Source organism: Lissotriton helveticus, chromosome 6 (genome assembly GCF_964261635.1).
Source record: "Lissotriton helveticus chromosome 6, aLisHel1.1, whole genome shotgun sequence".
In the NCBI taxonomy this organism is placed as follows: domain Eukaryota; kingdom Metazoa; phylum Chordata; class Amphibia; order Caudata; family Salamandridae; genus Lissotriton; species Lissotriton helveticus.
Genome location: NC_136067.1, coordinates 491,023,514 through 491,041,374, shown reverse-complemented (window position 1 = coordinate 491,041,374; position 17,861 = coordinate 491,023,514). Strand labels below are relative to the sequence as shown.

The 17,861-nt window shown below is 44.5% G+C and overlaps 1 protein-coding gene across 1 annotated transcript in view; it reads left to right on the top strand.

The window, feature by feature from the left end:
- GCM1 (glial cells missing transcription factor 1) overlaps window positions 1–17,861 on the top strand; it is a 363,306-nt gene that overhangs the window by 104,427 nt on the left and 241,018 nt on the right. Inside the window, exon 2 of the mRNA XM_078646796.1 lies at window positions 1,510–1,756. Coding sequence (XP_078502922.1) covers window positions 1,510–1,756 — 247 coding nt within the window. The remainder of the gene's footprint in view (window positions 1–1,509; window positions 1,757–17,861) is intronic.

Below are 17,861 nucleotides of genomic sequence, written 5' to 3'. Positions count from 1 at the left end.
TTTAACGGTGGGGTATCTGTGGGCCTGAACTATTTCCTTTGAGAAACTTAAGCCTATGAATTGTAGTATCCATTTTTCTACGATATCGACACAAAATGAGGCATGTTCTTCAGAGCCCAAAGATTCGAAGATTTCCCCTCCAATGTCTGTCTTCCAAGTCTGTACGGTTTCTCTCCAATCGGGTCCAGCATTGATGTGGGGATTCATATGGTTTTGGTTGATTTCTGGTTATGGTCCTCTACGAGGCCTATATAAGTTTCTGCTTCCGCCATTCTTACCTCTAAAAGTTGGATATCCTGTTTAATGCTCGTAAGATCACTTTGCTTGGAGTCTGTGCTAGCTTCAGTGGATTGTACGAGAACATGTATCGAGGTTCTGCATAATTAGCTCGAGAGTAGGGCTAGCATCTGGTTTAGATTTGTTTGGTGAGTACAGGACAGGGGGATCTTGTTTGGATCTTTTTTTGTGCTGGTTTCGCATCTTTCAGGCCAACCCGAGTGTCCCTTGAGTTGTGAGCTCTAGGGTCAGACATGTCAGCAGGATAAGAAGGCAAAGCTTGCAGCTCCGAGAGGGACGAGCTGGTGAGGGAATGTGATTTAGTTGTTGAGTAGAAAAATCTTCCCCTTTTGAAATTGTAGATGACGGTGAAGACGCCGGTATTGTGTTGACATGCAACGAGGTAAGAGTAACACTTAATGCTGGGTTGCTTTTTAGTGTAGGGCCACTTTGGTGGCCTTATAGTATAGGTGATGGTCAGCAAGTAAACTTTGGGTAGGGGAGAAAGTCACAAGATGTGCCTGATGGCCATTTTGAGGTCAGGAAAGTATATTTGGCAGGAGGTTGATGAAACAGGTATTGACGCCTATGTAGCATGAACAGGGAACACAAAAGAATCCTCTATCCCCAGAAGGGAATTGTCTCCAGTGCTTGCTGGGGGGGATAGCAAAAGAACTTGGAGGAATCATATGAGTAGATGTGTCCCTATGTCAGCGATTGTAGAGACAGGCACAGTCTCCTTTTACTTTCAGGGCACCATAAGGTCAGGAGAGAACTTCATGCATGCTTCATACCAATAGCAAACATTGGTGAGCCAAGTGGTGCATTAGGGGCCTCACACCATCAGTGCATCCGTGGCTGCATTGGAGTGGAACAGCAGTGTCTCCATAGTGTTGGAAAAGCTGTGGTAAGCAGCAGGCGCAACAAAGCTCCAGATCTAGGCAGCCATCATCCTGGGCGGTTAGTCACACCACCTGTATCCATCACTCCTTAAAGTTCTGTGAGGTTAAGAGGGGACCAGCAGACAGGGGGATGGAAGACGGTTGGAGAAAGAGGGAGGTGTCTACCTAAATGATGTGAATGATTGGTAATTCAGTTTTGGGAGCTCTCTCTCTCCCTCTCTCTCATTATCTTGTCAGACGTTAATGTATTGAAGGCTTGACATTGAAAGTGCTTGTCTTCAAAAAGATTGCATGTGTTTCTTCATCTTTGTTCCTTTTTGATTTTTGCTAGGACCTGAAACAAGTTGACCGTTTCGAGGACTGGCCGGACTCCTACGTAAAGCATGTGTACAGCTCAGCTGATAAAAATGCTCAGAGGCACATGAGCAGTTGGGCAATGAGGAATACCAACAACCACAATTCTCGCATATTGAAGAAGTCCTGTCTTGGTGTATTGGTTTGCAGCAATGACTGCTCAACTGGAAGGAAGACATATTTAAGACCTGCAGTATGTGACAAAGCAAGGCAAAAGCAGCAAAGTAAGTTTGAGGAAAAATATACTTCTCCCGAATACTTGCAATTGCAATTGTCATTATTTTATAACAATATTATTAAATCACAAGCATTACTAAGGTATTAGAAAAAAGTGATGATGGAAATGGAGATTTCGGAGCCGATTAACAGATCGAAAGAAGCATATTGGTAAGAGCGACATACATTAAAGATCAGAGGCATTAAACAATAACAGAAGGGAGACATAAAAGGAAAGATATGACACATCCTCATGTCAGTATTGTTTGCATTCTAATATATTTCACCAATAGAAGGCCCAAGTAAAATCTTTCAAAGCATGAAATCCCAAATAAGTAAATAAAAATATCAAACGTAAGAAAAATTGTTGGAATAGATTACTTTAGAGAACAGATTAGTTGACTGATGAACCACACTTTTAGAGTCCTTAAGAATAGGGTTGATACTCTAGGGAGCATAAAACTTGTTACAGAGGAACTAAATATGACACAGTGGATTGCTGTGCTCAAAATTCTATCCAATCCTCCCACGCTGATGACACCCATGACTAACCTATACCCTTCAGCTACAGGGAGAAGAGTCTCAGCAGTAGGCCACCTCTAGAGCTTTCTTTGCCCTAGTTGAAAATCCCCAAGTGCACCCTATCACAACTACACCGCAGTGACATATATGTACATACACAAAAAGTGGTAACATTTTAGTGTAAATGCAAGTTACTTTGGTTAGTACCTTTAAAGCTTGCACTTTGAACTATCCTTTAGTAATAAAATCAGGTAATGATTTTGTGTGTTCAGGGTGACGGATGGTCATTGCCTAAAAATAAAAAAATTAAGCACCATGTAGGAAATTGGCATATTAGTTGAAGAGGGTGATAACCCACCTCATATAATAATCGCAATCCTTGTCAGGGGGAACCACTAAAGTCACTAAATAAACGCATGCTTAAACATCTGGTACTCCACATAGTCCACAATCACAATCTCCTTTGCTCTCAGTCCCATGATTCTAGACAATCCCTCACCTCCCCTCAATGTACACAATCACAATCTCCATTAATCCAGTCCCATGGTCATGGGTGATCCTACTCCTCTACTGTACATAATCACAATCTCCCTCATTCCTTGCCCTATGGTCCGAGATGATCCCTTGAGGTACTGGGTTTTTAAGAACCGGCACAGAACCGGTAACCCAGCGGTGCCAGGGGATCAACACCCAGAGACCTCGGGTTCTCCTGAGTCAGACCTACAGAAACTCAGAGTCTTCCAGGTGAAGTCAAAGATTAGTTTATTGGCTGCAACCAAGGTAACAGGGTCCTAGAAGTACAACACGGGTATATTCTCAGGAGACTGCACACTTTCACGAAGTCAGGCTTCTCTTCTTATACATTATTTTCAGCCTTGGGCAAAACATTCCTTGGATTCGTGGTATTTCATTTATAGTTACTGATTACAAAAGAAAAGCAGAGTCATGATGACATGTACATATTTCACGTCGTGCTGCCCATAACAAATCATCCGGCAAGGCCCAACATTTCATCAGATATCACTGGACCCCTAATAAAAACGGTCACCTCCCCGTCATAAAGTAAGTGAAGAAAAGGAGTGGAGAAAGATGTGAGCAAGATATGGCAGGTGTGCGCGCTGAAATGGTTTTATGGCTGGTTGAGCCTAGATGCTATCTTGCTCGGCCACTGGGAGGGAACTGACCTAACGAGTTCGGCCTGGGGCAATGGTTCTAACTTGTACTGGGGTCAGGGAGAAGTCGATTAAGGAGTATGTGTCCTTGTGGAATCAAATTCAACTGGATTAAGGCCTATGTAAAGGGCAACATGTAGCTAAGGGTTCAGAATGTAAATGACGATTTCGATGTGAAATCGTCACTCGAATACGCCGAAAATATATGTACTTGATGTACTCGTCATTCTCGGTCTTTTGATACCAAATTCGTCCCACTTCGACGAAGTTTTTATTCTCGAGTCCAGTACTATTATACGAATCCAGATTTTCAGAACCACAGACCCTCCTTTTGCCCTTACATAGGCAATTAATCTATCCTCATGTTAGTCTGAGTCCAGATCTATATTCCTAAAGTCAATGAGATGTTGCTGCAACATCATTCTAGTGCTGAGTTCATTTCTTGACACAGGCTTCCTTACACATGATGTAGCGCAGAGGCCACATATTGCAGGAGCACACTGTATGCATAGACAGAACAGGAAAAGAATGGCTAAGACCATCCCAATGACCATCAGAATTTTCCATCCCCAGGCAGATATCAGTTCCCAGAACCATCCCATTAACGACCAATCTCCTTTATCCACATGAATAGATTCGGAAATCTTATGCAGTTTGGAGATGGCCTTGTACACTGTTGGAGCATTATCTGGAATGAAAATGCTACAACTGGACTGGATCAATTTGCATACTCCACCTCAGTCCGCAAGTATTACATCCAAAGCGACCCGGTTCTGAAGGGTCATAAGTCGATCCGACTGGAGCTCAGCAGTCAGGTTACTAAGGGCACCAGCAGTTTCAATCACGGTGGATTCAACTACCCTTGTCAATTTCCTTATGTTCCTGCTGTTAGCCATGGCTCCCCAGAACGGCAGAAAACCCATTGCACAGTCACCGAATTCTTGACCTGCAGTGTCTTCTTTACTCAAAACACCTCTAACTACCCTTGTCCGATGGTAATCCGCCGCTGCTGTGTAGGTGGGAGGTAACAGGAATGAAACAAAACATGAGCCCGAGAAGTCAGGGGGCAACCATGTATAGGCTCTATCATGGCAGATGAAATAAGTACCCTTACCGGCTAAAAACGCAGGAGAAGTCTGGGATCCAAAAACATACGTTTCTGTACAGACACTCTTCCCTAGCTGAGCTCTGGGATTCTTGCCAATACCTTGCAGACATAGGTGACCTTGATGGGGTACGATCCAGATAGGGGACGATCTTTTGGCTTGCTGTTTCTCACTTAATGTAGTGCCATATCCGGTCACATTCCAACCTACATATGCGAGTATCTCATCATCCGGGGTATCTTCGTAAGAAGTTACTTCCTTGATCATGTCAACTATACCTTTGACTAGGGCGCTAGTCTTGAGGTTGTCTTTTACAGAACGTAGGGGTTGGATTTCTCGTGCATATATGAACATTGTCCTATATGCCCATACTGATCCATTGTGACTAAATGGCAGGACCAAATAGGGGATACCTCTATCCGTGGTGTGGGGCATGAGACCACACACCCAACAGTTAGTTGTGTTCATTACAAGTTGGTGTTGGTGTAATAACTGAACGAAGGAGTTATTGATGAATTCTAATCTCCTATTTGATTCGTGGTCAGGCAAAGGGTGGAAAGAATGAGAGGAAACAGTAGGAGGAGGTATGGGTGATGTAGTGGGCGCAAATGTCACATGAAAAGAGAATAAAACATAGCTTATCAAAAAGACCATTACGCTGAATAGCATAAAAATACACACTATTATAAAACTTTTCTTCGTCATCGTGTAAAAAAGTCTCTGCTTAAAGTTCATTTGTTTGGCAGGCCTCTCCACATCAGGAAACTCCATCCTCTCTAAGGTGCTGCCCGCGGTGGTAGGTTGTCTCTGCTAAAGGATGCTTCCGTCAGTCCAGGGCAGCTCCCTTGGACCAACCGGAACCAGCGACCTAACGTCGTCAGCTGCACCCAAAAGTCTTTAATCAACCGCGACCCTAGCAGCGGAACCCGGATGGCGGTTCAAAAAAAAAAAAATAAGCAAGTTACCTAGATGGGAGGATCTTCACTTTCAAAAATAGGATTTTTGGGAAACACACATTTTTATTAGTCCACAGGTTTTTCTCTCGGATCATAAAAGAAATCACTTTTACTTTAGTCTGTTTTTCTTGGACGTAAATTGTAGCGTCTTTTTCCGGGTACTGTCTGGTCCAGAAATAGTAGTTCAGGTTCCACAGAGTTCAATTGTTCTGGTGGAGGCACAGTTTCTTGACAAATGTTCTCACTTTCACAATCAGGATTAGCTTCTTTTACACGTTCATCAGTTGTGCGCTCTGAGTCAGTGCCTCTTTTCCGGACCCATTGGTCATGTGGCAGAGGGAAGGGTATCTTCTTACAATGGATCCCGTGGACCCAATTGGCCTTCCCCTCCATCCTAACAGCCGACCTTGTAGACAGGAGGACGAGGTGAGGCCCGGTCCATCTGGGCTGGTCGTTTCTTGTTCTTTGAAAGTTGCGGACAAGTGCCCAGGAACCGGGGTCAATGGAGTGACCCGGTGTCTCAGAGACCGGAGGCAAGGTGTTGTGGACCTGTTGATATAAAACACGCAATTTAGCCGTCAATTCATACAAATAGTCAAGCAAAATGGGGTGTTGCAGCTCGCTAAACTTCGTGGGCCTAGGCACTCCCCATATGTTGGCTGGCCGACCAAAGATTATTTCATAGGGGATGAGTTTCACTCGCGAATGCACAGTCATTCTGGTGGATAGGAGTGCTAAGGGTAGAGCGTCAGGCCATTTAAGACCTGTGCTCGCTTGGATTTTGGCCAATTTAAGTTTAAGCGTGCCATTGTAACATTCCACTAATCCAGCTGATTGGGGGTGATTTGCAGCGTGGAACTTCTGCCTAATGCCTAGCCCTTCACACACTCTTTTCATCACACGACCCACAAATTCACTTCCGTTGTCAGACCAGACCATTCTAGGCATTCCGAACCTGGGGAAGAACTCTTTCACAAGGGCTTTCTCTGTGGACAAGGCAGTATTGTCCCTTAGGGGATAGGCTTCTACCCATCTTGAGAAGGCACAAACAACCACGAGCACGTATTTTAAGTTGTTGCACCTCTCCATGTGTATGAAATCTAGCTGCAAAACCTCGAACGGATACGTAGGAGGTGCAAAATGACCAGCTGGAGTTGAGGTTCCCCTACCAGGATTGTGCTTCAGACATACCATGCAATTCTTGACAACATTCTCTGCACACTTGGGAATCCCTGAATTCTTCCACACTGGGGCCAACAACTCGCAAATCCCTTTCGCGCTGATATGGGCCATTCCATGAGCCATTGTAACCACTGCAGGCACATATGCATCGGGTAACAACCATCTCTGTTGCTCTGTCAATTCAATCCAACAACCATTTGCATCCATTCTCCCTGTACTTTCTCTCCACATGCTTAACTCTTTCTCCGTGGCCTCAGCTTGGATGGACTTCACACTTTCTATTGTGTCTTCACATATTCCAACATCACCAGTCCATCTTTCTGGGCTCGCAACATACATTCGGCTCATCATATTCTTTGCAGTTTCCTTAGCAGTTTCATCAGCGAATGCATTTCCACGACCAACATCATCAGTCACTTTCTTGTGAGCACTACATTTCACGATCGCTACTTTCAGGGGCAACGTCAGTGATTCAAGAAGCTCATTCACCAACTGACCATGCTGAATCTTAGCTCCATGCGAAGTCAGGAACCCACGTTCTCTCCACAATCGTCAACTGTGAGCCACTCCAAAAGCGTACTGGCTGTCGGTATAGACAGTCACTTTCATTCCTTTAGATAACACACATGCTCTCGTCAGTGCCACGAGTTCAGCGGCTTGAGCTGAACCATGTGGTATTCGCGCAGTTTCAATGACTGTGTGCAAAGTTGTGACAGCATATGCTGTAGTCACGTTACCATTTGGGAGCTTAAAGCATGAACCATCCACCCATAATGTACCATCACATTCAGCAAGAGGAGTGTCGAACAAATCAACTCTCCCTTTCGTCTCTTCCTCTGTTCGAAGGAAACAATCGTGCTGTTCTGAAGCATCCGATTCCTCTGCAATTGGTAACAATGTGGCTAGGTTCAAGGTACTGCACCTTTTTATGTGCACGTGGCTCGCTAGTAGCGTCAATTCATAACTGGACAGTCGAGCACTAGTTAAGTGCTGTGTCTTGGTCCTATTTAACAATGTGTCTACTGCATGCGGGACCATCACGATTAGTGTATTATTCATTACCAGACCTGCAGACTGTCGAATAGAAACAGCTGCTGCTGCTGTGGCCCTTAAACAACTTGGCAATGCTCGTGCTACCGGATCCAAAGTTGACGAAAAATAGGCGCATGGCCGCTGTCTATCTCCGTATAACTGGGTCAGCACAGACAATGCACAGCCCTCCTTCTCGTGGACATTTAATGTGAAAGGCTTACTGTAGTTGGGGTTACCTAACACAGGGGCCGAACATAATGCTGTGCGTAACTCGAGAAAACTTTTCTGACACTCTTCAGACCAGTGAATGGGATTGGGTGTATTTTTACACGTTAGTGCCAACAAGGGTTTGGCTAATAACGAAAAATTTGGCATCCACTGTCTACAGTACGATGTAATGCCCAAGAAAGCACGTACTTCTCTCTGTGTTCTTGGCACACTCAATTTTGCTATTGCCTGAATTCTTTCTGGGGTCAGCTTCCTTCCCTCCTTCGATAAGAGATGACCTAAGTAGGTCACTTCTTGTCGGCAATATTGAAGCTTGGAAAGTGACACCTTGTGATGCAGATCACATAGATGACGCAGTAATGTCAACGTGGCCATTTTACAAATTTTCTCAGTATCCGCAGCGATGAGCAAATCGTCCACGTACTGTACGAGAGTAGCACCTTTGGGCAGAACCATTGTGTCAAGTTGTGTTTTCAGAGCTTGACTGTATATTGAGGGGCTTTCACAGTAGCCCTGAGGAGCGTGTTTAAAGCGGAAGCTTCGACCTCCTAAACTAAAGGAAAAAATATCCCTGCTTTCCTCAACAATCGGGATACTGAAGAAAGCATTCTTCAGGTCAATCACCGAAAACCAGGAGGCAGAGGCTGGAATCATAGTCAATAATGTTGTAATGTCGGGGACAACTGGGAATTGTGGCACCACTATCTTATTTACTTCTCTAAGATCAATCACGAATCTATACACAGGTGGCTGAGAAGGGTCAGTTCGTTTTAAAACAGGCAGAACAGGACTATTGCAAATATTGCCTCGTGTTTCTTCAATCACGTCTTTTTCAATCAACTCGTAAACAATCGCTAGCAAAGCTTTTTCACCCTCATTGGATATTCTGTATTGGGGGATTCGTGGCATTTTGACATTCGACTTCAATGTTACAACATATGGTGGAATTTCTAAAAGACCTACATCATTTGGACCAGTAGCCCAAAGAATATCTGGGAGAAGTGCTAATTCTGCTGGAAGTGCATTTCTCGACAAATACATGGGAGAAACCACTTTCTTACCTAAAGTAAGTTTTACTCCCGAAGGAGAGCAGTACAAAGTCGCATACAATCTTTTTAGCAAATCTAATCCTAGCAAATTTTCACCACAACCTGTCGTCAAAATAAGGGGTGCTTCGAATTCACAAGGACCAACAGAAAGAGATAAAGGGTCAGAAATCGGATTTCTAACCGGGGCGCCAGAAAAACCTACGGAAACGTTCATTTCGCCAGACAAAGGTGCGCCAGGGAGTTCGGAGTGCATAATAGAACTCTTTGTAGCACCAGTATCCAACAGAAAAAGTTCTGACACACCTGATGTAATCACCTCAACGTAAGGTCCACTCTGATCTACTGGAACTGAAACGACTCCCTCTCTTCGTCTATGGCTGTCCTAGCAATCCTCATTTTCCCACTGCTCATTTTCTGTGTAATACTCATCAACGTAGTATTGAGCTGTCCTGTCAGATACGTTATTTTGCTGGTCAAACCTATTCATAGAGTTTTGTGGTGGAAGGGGACGTGCGTCCTGAGGGGCGTTTCCACGCCCTCTACCTCTAGGCGCTTGCTGACTACCACGACCTCTTACGCCAGAAATTCCATTTGCACGTTGTGGTAGGGCAGGACAGTTATATTTGTAATGACCCTCTTGTTTGCAATATAAACACTGGTTGGGACCTACGCGGTGTTGAGTGTAATCGAATCTTTGCAAGTTTCTCTGATATTGTTGAGGCTGCTGAAAAGTGTTCTGGTAGTGATTCTGACCATTATTATTTTGATTACCACCACCACGTGGCGGATAGGCTTGCTGTAGCAAAACCTTCGTTTTGAGTTCTCTAGTTTTCTTTTCTACTTTATCTTTCTCATCTTTGTCTCTATTCTCGTAGTACTGTGCGGTAGCTAATATCTGGGCTGAAGATGAGACTGCCCAAGAACTTTCCGAATCTTTTAATTTCCTACACAAATCTGGAAGCAGATTGTGCGCAAATTTCTCGACAAACAATCTCTGACCACCTTCTGTGGTCATATCTTGACCGCTATGGTCAATGAAAGTTTCTTCAAATCTGGTGAAGAAATCTGAAACAGTTTCCTCTTTCTTTTGCTTGCATGCAGATAACTTATCCCAATTTACGCGTTTTGCAGGCATTATCGTTTTCATGTAATCTACTATTCTACCAGGTAGTTCCGCTATCAGAGGCTCAGGCTTGGCACCACCAACTTGGCGTGCATCTGCAGCAGTAATATTAGCCCACGTGTCACCTAATTCCTGGTCATGATCTACATGACAAATTTTTCCCCATAAAGGCTGCGGAACAACGTTCCCGAATAACATATCGATATCGGCCAAATTCATTATACATGACCCAGCAGTTTGCGACAATTCTTTTTAGTACCCTGCAGGATTTGTACGCGGATCTGGTAGTGTTTGTTTGAGTGCTAAAACTTCGGCTCGCTTCCATGGGACATGTACCCATACACGGTGAAAGTGTGGCAGGACAGGTGGGACAGCCGTCGCGTCACCCTCTCTCCACTGTGGGGGAACTTCTCTCATAGGGTATTGTCGTGCCTTTTTCCTACTAGATGCACTAGATTCCGATGGTGACCCAGAACTGCTTCCCTTACTTCGATATGATAATAACATTTCAACTGCTTTTTCCACATCGGGACCTACGATCATACCCTCTCCAAACTTAAATCGTACACGACACATTTCTTGTGGGAGGCATTCTCGATCATTGTCTTCTAAATCCTCGCCAAGAAAGACACACATCTGTTCGAAAACATATCTCTGTGTCGCTGTTTCCCATTGATGGAAGACTTCCATGACTGACTGTACATCATATTTTGCAGTGTCCAGGACCCATTTCCGAGCTAAACTATTCAGGGAATCTCTCTCTTGATAATCAGGCAGTTGACTTCGCAACTGTCTTCTTCCTATGTTAGGGGTCGTAGCAGGCGACCCGAAAAGAGGTAAAAGAAGATTAGTAACAGTGCTGGCCATTTTCTGCCGAATGGAAGGTGAAACTGAAGGACAAACAGATGGAAAAACGGGGTGAGATAAGGCGGGGGTAGAGATGGCAGAAGAGGTATCAGGAATAATAGATGTGATACTAGGCAAAATCGTAGAGGGGGCATTAGGAGATGTAGAAAGTATGGTAGGCAAAATCGTAGAAAACACAGGTGAAACAGAAGTGGTCGGTGGGCCTGGAGGAGGCTGCACCGAAGAAGTAGGAGCCAGCTGAAGAACAGCTGGTGGGTGCTGTGGAGGAGCAGGAGGCGCAGCTTGTGCAACTAAAGGTTGCGGGGGTGCTGTGGCATTATGCGCATAGGGGGGTGGTGAAGTTAATAATTGCGACATTAATTGGTCTTTTTCACGCTCTTTTGCTGCCTCTTGCTGAAAAGACGGCAAAAATGGATAACACTTATCTATAGCCATTTTACGTTGCCTGTGCAACTGCTCATTTATCTGCTCTTCTTCATTATCTTTAAACTGCACAGCAGCTTGCATTACTGAAAGTCCCCCTTCTCTCTTATTTTTCTTAGCTAATTTAATTTCTTTTTGTTTGGCTTCTTTGCGCCATAAGCGGAAAGAGTCAAGCATCGCCGGCCGGGCTTTCTTTTTGAAGAGTTTAACTTCAAGGTTGTCTAAGATTTCAGAATCAAAGCTACCATATTGGGGCCATTTTAAAACACCATCTTTCCTAGTGTATTTAATCCATACTTCGTTGTAAACGATGGGGCCTACCCCATGTTTAACATATAGCTCGTAAGTCGGAGTTCCAACTGGAGGAACCGGACATGAGTCCTCCAATCGGGAGTCCCTATTATTACTACCAAGACAAAACCAATTCCCAAGTCTAAGACTAGGCATCCTCGCTCTCTAGTCTAGTTCCAAAACTTCAAAGGATTTATCGATTATGATATTTCTCGTGAATACACGAGTCCTTCGGTTATGGTGCTTGCAAGTACCAATAAAAACCTTTTGTATCTCCAAGATACCACAAAGTAAGTCCAACTAAGGACTGGGAGACGCTCCACTTATACTTAACTGAAAAATATCGATGGCGTCACCAGAAGACTCGTCTCAGCGTTTCGCTCTACCGAAAACTTCAAGGGTCCAACATCAGGGCGATAGCCAGGGCAGCAGTCCTTGTAGCCGTCGGGAAGCGGGGAACCTCGCAGCAAAGACCTTCGGACCACGTCGACATGCAGGGGTCGATGAGGTGGTGGGCCCTCCTCCGGAATTTCCACACGAAGCTCCTCACGATCTTCAGGCTGATTGGTACCACTGGAATCGCCCCACGTTGGGCGCCAATTGAGGTACTGGGTTTTTAAGAACCGGCACAGAACCGGTAACCCAGCGGTGCCAGGGGATCAACACCCAGAGACCTCGGGTTCTCCTGAGTCAGACCTACAGAAACTCAGAGTCTTCCAGGTGAAGTCAAAGATTAGTTTATTGGCTGCAACCAAGGTAACAGGGTCCTAGAAGTACAACACGGGTATATTCTCAGGAGACTGCACACTTTCACGAAGTCAGGCTTCTCTTCTTATACATTATTTTAAGCCTTGGGCAAAACATTCCTTGGATTCGTGGTATTTCATTTATAGTTACTGATTACAAAAGAAAAGCAGAGTCATGATGACATGTACATATTTCACGTCGTGCTGCCCATAACAAATCATCCGGCAAGGCCCAACATTTCATCAGAAATCGCTGGACCCCTAAGCCATCGGGTAACAGCCATCTCTGTTGCTCTGTCAATTCAATCCAACAACCATTTGCATCCATTCTCCCTGTACTTTCTCTCCACATGCTTAACTCTTTCTCCGTGGCCTCAGCTTGGATGGACTTCACACTTTCTATCGTGTCTTCACATATTCCAACATCACCAGTCCATCTTTCTGGGCTCGCAACATACATTCGGCTCATCATATTCTTTGCAGTTTCCTTAGCAGTTTCATCAGCGAATGCATTTCCACGACCAACATCATCAGTCACTTTCTTGTGAGCACTACATTTCACGATCGCTACTTTCAGGGGCAACGTCAGTGATTCAAGAAGCTCATTCACCAACTGACCATGCTGAATCTTAGCTCCATGCGAAGTCAGGAACCCACGTTCTCTCCACAATCGTCAACTGTGAGCCACTCCAAAAGCGTACTGGCTGTCGGTATAGACAGTCACTTTCATTCCTTTAGATAACACACATGCTCTCGTCAGTGCCACGAGTTCAGCGGCTTGAGCTGAACCATGTGGTATTCGCGCAGTTTCAATGACTGTGTGCAAAGTTGTGACAGCATATGCTGTAGTCACGTTACCATTTGGGAGCTTAAAGCATGAACCATCCACCCATAATGTACCATCACATTCAGCAAGAGGAGTGTCGAACAAATCAACTCTCCCTTTCGTCTCTTCCTCTGTTCGAAGGAAACAATCGTGCTGTTCTGAAGCATCCGATTCCTCTGCAATTGGTAACAATGTGGCTAGGTTCAAGGTACTGCACCTTTTTATGTGCACGTGGCTCGCTAGTAGCGTCAATTCATAACTGGACAGTCGAGCACTAGTTAAGTGCTGTGTCTTGGTCCTATTTAACAATGTGTCTACTGCATGCGGGACCATCACGATTAGTGTATTATTCATTACTAGACCTGCAGACTGTCGAATGGAAACAGCTGCTGCTGCTGTGGCCCTTAAACAACTTGGCAATGCTCGTGCTACCGGATCCAAAGTTGACGAAAAATAGGCGCATGGCCGCTGTCTATCTCCGTATAACTGGGTCAGCACAGACAATGCACAGCCCTCCTTCTCGTGGACATATAATGTGAAAGGCTTACTGTAGTTGGGGTTACCTAACACAGGGGCCGAACATAATGCTGTGCGTAACTCGAGAAAACTTTTCTGACACTCTTCAGACCAGTGAATGGGATTGGGTGTATTTTTACACGTTAGTGCCAACAAGGGTTTGGCTAATAACGAAAAATTTGGGATCCACTGTCTACAGTACGATGTAATGCCCAAGAAAGCACGTACTTCTCTCTGTGTTCTTGGCACACTCAATTTCGCTATTGCCTGAATTCTTTCTGGGGTCAGCTTCCTTCCCTCCTTCGATAAGAGATGACCTAAGTAGGTCACTTCTTGTCGGCAATATTGAAGCTTGGAAAGTGACACCTTGTGATGCAGATCACATAGATGACGCAGTAATGTCAACGTGGCCATTTTACAAATTTTCTCAGTAACCGCAGCGATGAGCAAATCGTCCACGTACTGTACGAGAGTAGCACCTTTGGGCAGAACCATTGTGTCAAGTTGTGTTTTCAGAGCTTGACTGTATATTGAGGGGCTTTCACAGTAGCCCTGAGGAGCGCGTTTAAAGCGGAAGCTTCGACCTCCTAAACTAAAGGAAAAAATATCCCTGCTTTCCTCAACAATCGGGATACTGAAGAAAGCATTCTTCAGGTCAATCACCGAAAACCAGGAGGCAGAGGCTGGAATCATAGTCAATAATGTTGTAATGTCGGGGACAACTGGGAATTGTGGCACCACTATCTTATTTACTTCTCTAAGATCAATCACGAATCTATACACAGGTGGCTGAGAAGGGTCAGTTCGTTTTAAAACAGGCAGAACAGGACTATTGCAAATATTGCCTCGTGTTTCTTCAATCACGTCTTTTTCAATCAACTCGTAAACAATCGCTAGCAAAGCTTTTTCACCCTCATTGGATATTCTGTATTGGGGGATTCGTGGCATTTTGACATTCGACTTCAATGTTACAACATATGGTGGAATTTCTAAAAGACCTACATCATTTGGACCAGTAGCCCAAAGAATATCTGGGAGAAGTGCTAATTCTGCTGGAAGTGCATTTCTCGACAAATACATGGGAGAAACCACTTTCTTACCTAAAGTAAGTTTTACTCCCGAAGGAGAGCAGTACAAAGTCGCATACAATCTTTTTAGCAAATCTAATCCTAGCAAATTTTCACCACAACCTGTCGTCAAAATAAGGGGTGCTTCGAATTCACAAGGACCAACAGAAAGAGATAAAGGGTCAGAAATCGGATTTCTAACCGGGGCGCCAGAAAAACCTACGGAAACGTTCATTTCGCCAGACAAAGGTGCGCCAGGGAGTTTGGAGTGCATAATAGAACTCTTTGTAGCACCAGTATCCAACAGAAAAAGTTCTGACACACCTGATGTAATCACCTCAACGTAAGGTCTACTCTGATCTACTGGAACTGAAACGACTCCCTCTCTTCGTCTATGGCTGTCCTAGCAATCCTCATTTTCCCACTGCTCATTTTCTGTGTAATACTCATCAACGTAGTATTGAGCTGTCCTGTCAGATACGTTATTTTGCTGGTCAAACCTATTCATAGAGTTTTGTGGTGGAAGGGGACGTGCGTCCTGAGGGGCGTTTCCACGCCCTCTACCTCTAGGCGCTTGCTGACTACCACGACCTCTTACGCCAGAAATTCCATTTGCACGTTGTGGTAGGGCAGGACAGTTATATTTGTAATGACCCTCTTGTTTGCAATATAAACACTGGTTGGGACCTAAGCGGTGTTGAGTGTAATCGAATCTTTGCAAGTTTCTCTGATATTGTTGAGGCTGCTGAAAAGTGTTCTGGTAGTGATTCTGACCATTATTATTTTGATTACCACCACCACGTGGCGGATAGGCTTGCTGTAGCAAAACCTTCGTTTTGAGTTCTCTAGTTTTCTTTTCTACTTTATCTTTCTCATCTTTGTCTCTATTCTCGTAGTACTGTGCGGTAGCTAATATCTGGGCTGAAGATGAGACTGCCCAAGAACTTTCCGAATCTTTTAATTTCCTACACAAATCTGGAAGCAGATTGTGCACAAATTTATCGACAGACAATCTCTGACCACCTTCTGTGGTCATATCTTGACCGCTATGGTCAATGAAAGTTTCTTCAAATCTGGTGAAGAAATCTGAAACAGTTTCCTCTTTCTTTTGCTTGCATGCAGATAACTTATCCCAATTTACGCGTATTGCAGGCATTATCGTTTTCATGTAATCTACTATTCTACCAGGTAGTTCCGCTATCAGAGGCTCAGGCTTGGCACCACCAACTTGGCGTGCATCTGCAGCAGTAATATTAGCCCACGTGTCACCTAATTCCTGGTCATGATCTACATGACAAATGTTTCCCCATAAAGGCTGCGGACCAACGTTCCCGAATAACATATCGATATCGGCCAAATTCATTATACATGACCCAGCAGTTTGCGACAATTCTTTATAGTACCCTGCAGGATTTTTACGCGGATCTGGTAGTGTTTGTTTGAGTGCTAAAACTTCGGCTCGCTTCCATGGGACATGTACCCATACACGGTGAAAGTGTGGCAGGACAGGTGGGACAGCCGTCGCGTCACCCTCTCTCCACTGTGGGGGAACTTCTCTCATAGGGTATTGTCGTGACTTTTTCCTACTAGATGCACTAGATTCCGATGGTGACCCAGAACTGCTTCCCTTACTTCGATATGATAATAACATTTCAACTGCTTTTTCCACATCGGGACCTACGATCATACCCTCTCCAAACTTAAATCGTACACAACACATTTCTTGTGGGATGCATTCTCGATCATTGTCTTCTAAATCCTCGCCAAGAAAGACACACATCTGTTCGAAAACATATCTCTGTGTCGCTGTTTCCCATTGATGGAAGACTTCCATGACTGACTGTACATCATATTTTGCAGTGTCCAGGACCCATTTCCGAGCTAAACTATTCAGGGAATCTCTCTCTTGATAATCAGGCAGTTGACTTCGCAACTGTCTTCTTCCTATGTTAGGGGTCGTAGCAGGCGACCCGAAAAGAGGTAAAAGAAGATTAGTAACAGTGCTGGCCATTTTCTGCCGAATGGAAGGTGAAACTGAAGGACAAACAGATGGAAAAACGGGGTGAGATAAGGCGGGGGTAGAGATGGCAGAAGAGGTATCAGGAATAATAGATGTGATACTAGGCAAAATCGTAGAGGGGGCATTAGGAGATGTAGAAAGTATAGTAGGCAAAATCGTAGAAAACACAGGTGAAACAGAAGTGGTCGGTGGGCCTGGAGGAGGCTGCACCGAAGAAGTAGGAGCCAGCTGAAGAACAGCTGGTGGGTGCTGTGGAGGAGCAGGAGGCGCAGCTTGTGCAACTAAAGGTTGCGGGGGTGCTGTGGCATTCTGCGCATAGGGGGGTGGTGAAGTTAATAATTGCGACATTAATTGGTCTTTTTCACGCTCTTTTGCTGCCTCTTGCTGAAAAGACGGCAAAACTGGATAACACTTATCTATAGCCATTTTACGTTGCCTGTGCAACTGCTCATTTATCTGCTCTTCCTCATTATCTTTAAACTGCACAGCAGCTTGCATTACTGAAAGTCCCCCTTCTCTCTTATTTTTCTTAGCTAATTTAATTTCTTTTTGTTTGGCTTCTTTGCGCCATAAGCGGAAAGAGTCAAACATCGCCGGCCGGGCTTTCTTTTTGAAGAGTTTAACTTCAAGGTTGTCTAAGATTTCAGAATCAAAGCTACCATATTGGGGCCATTTTAAAACACCATCTTTCCTAGTGTATTTAATCCATACTTCGTTGTAAACGATGGGGCCTACCCCATGTTTAACATATAGCTCGTAAGTCGGAGTTCCAACTGGAGGAACCGGACATGAGTCCTCCAATCGGGAGTCCCTATAATTACTACCAAGACAAAACCAATTCCCAAGTCTAAGACTAGGCATCCTCGCTCTCTAGTCTAGTTCCAAAACTTCAAAGGAGTTATCGATTATGATATTTCTCGTGAATACACGAGTCCTTCGGTTATGGTGCTTGCAAGTACCAATAAAAACCTTTTGTATCTCCAAGAT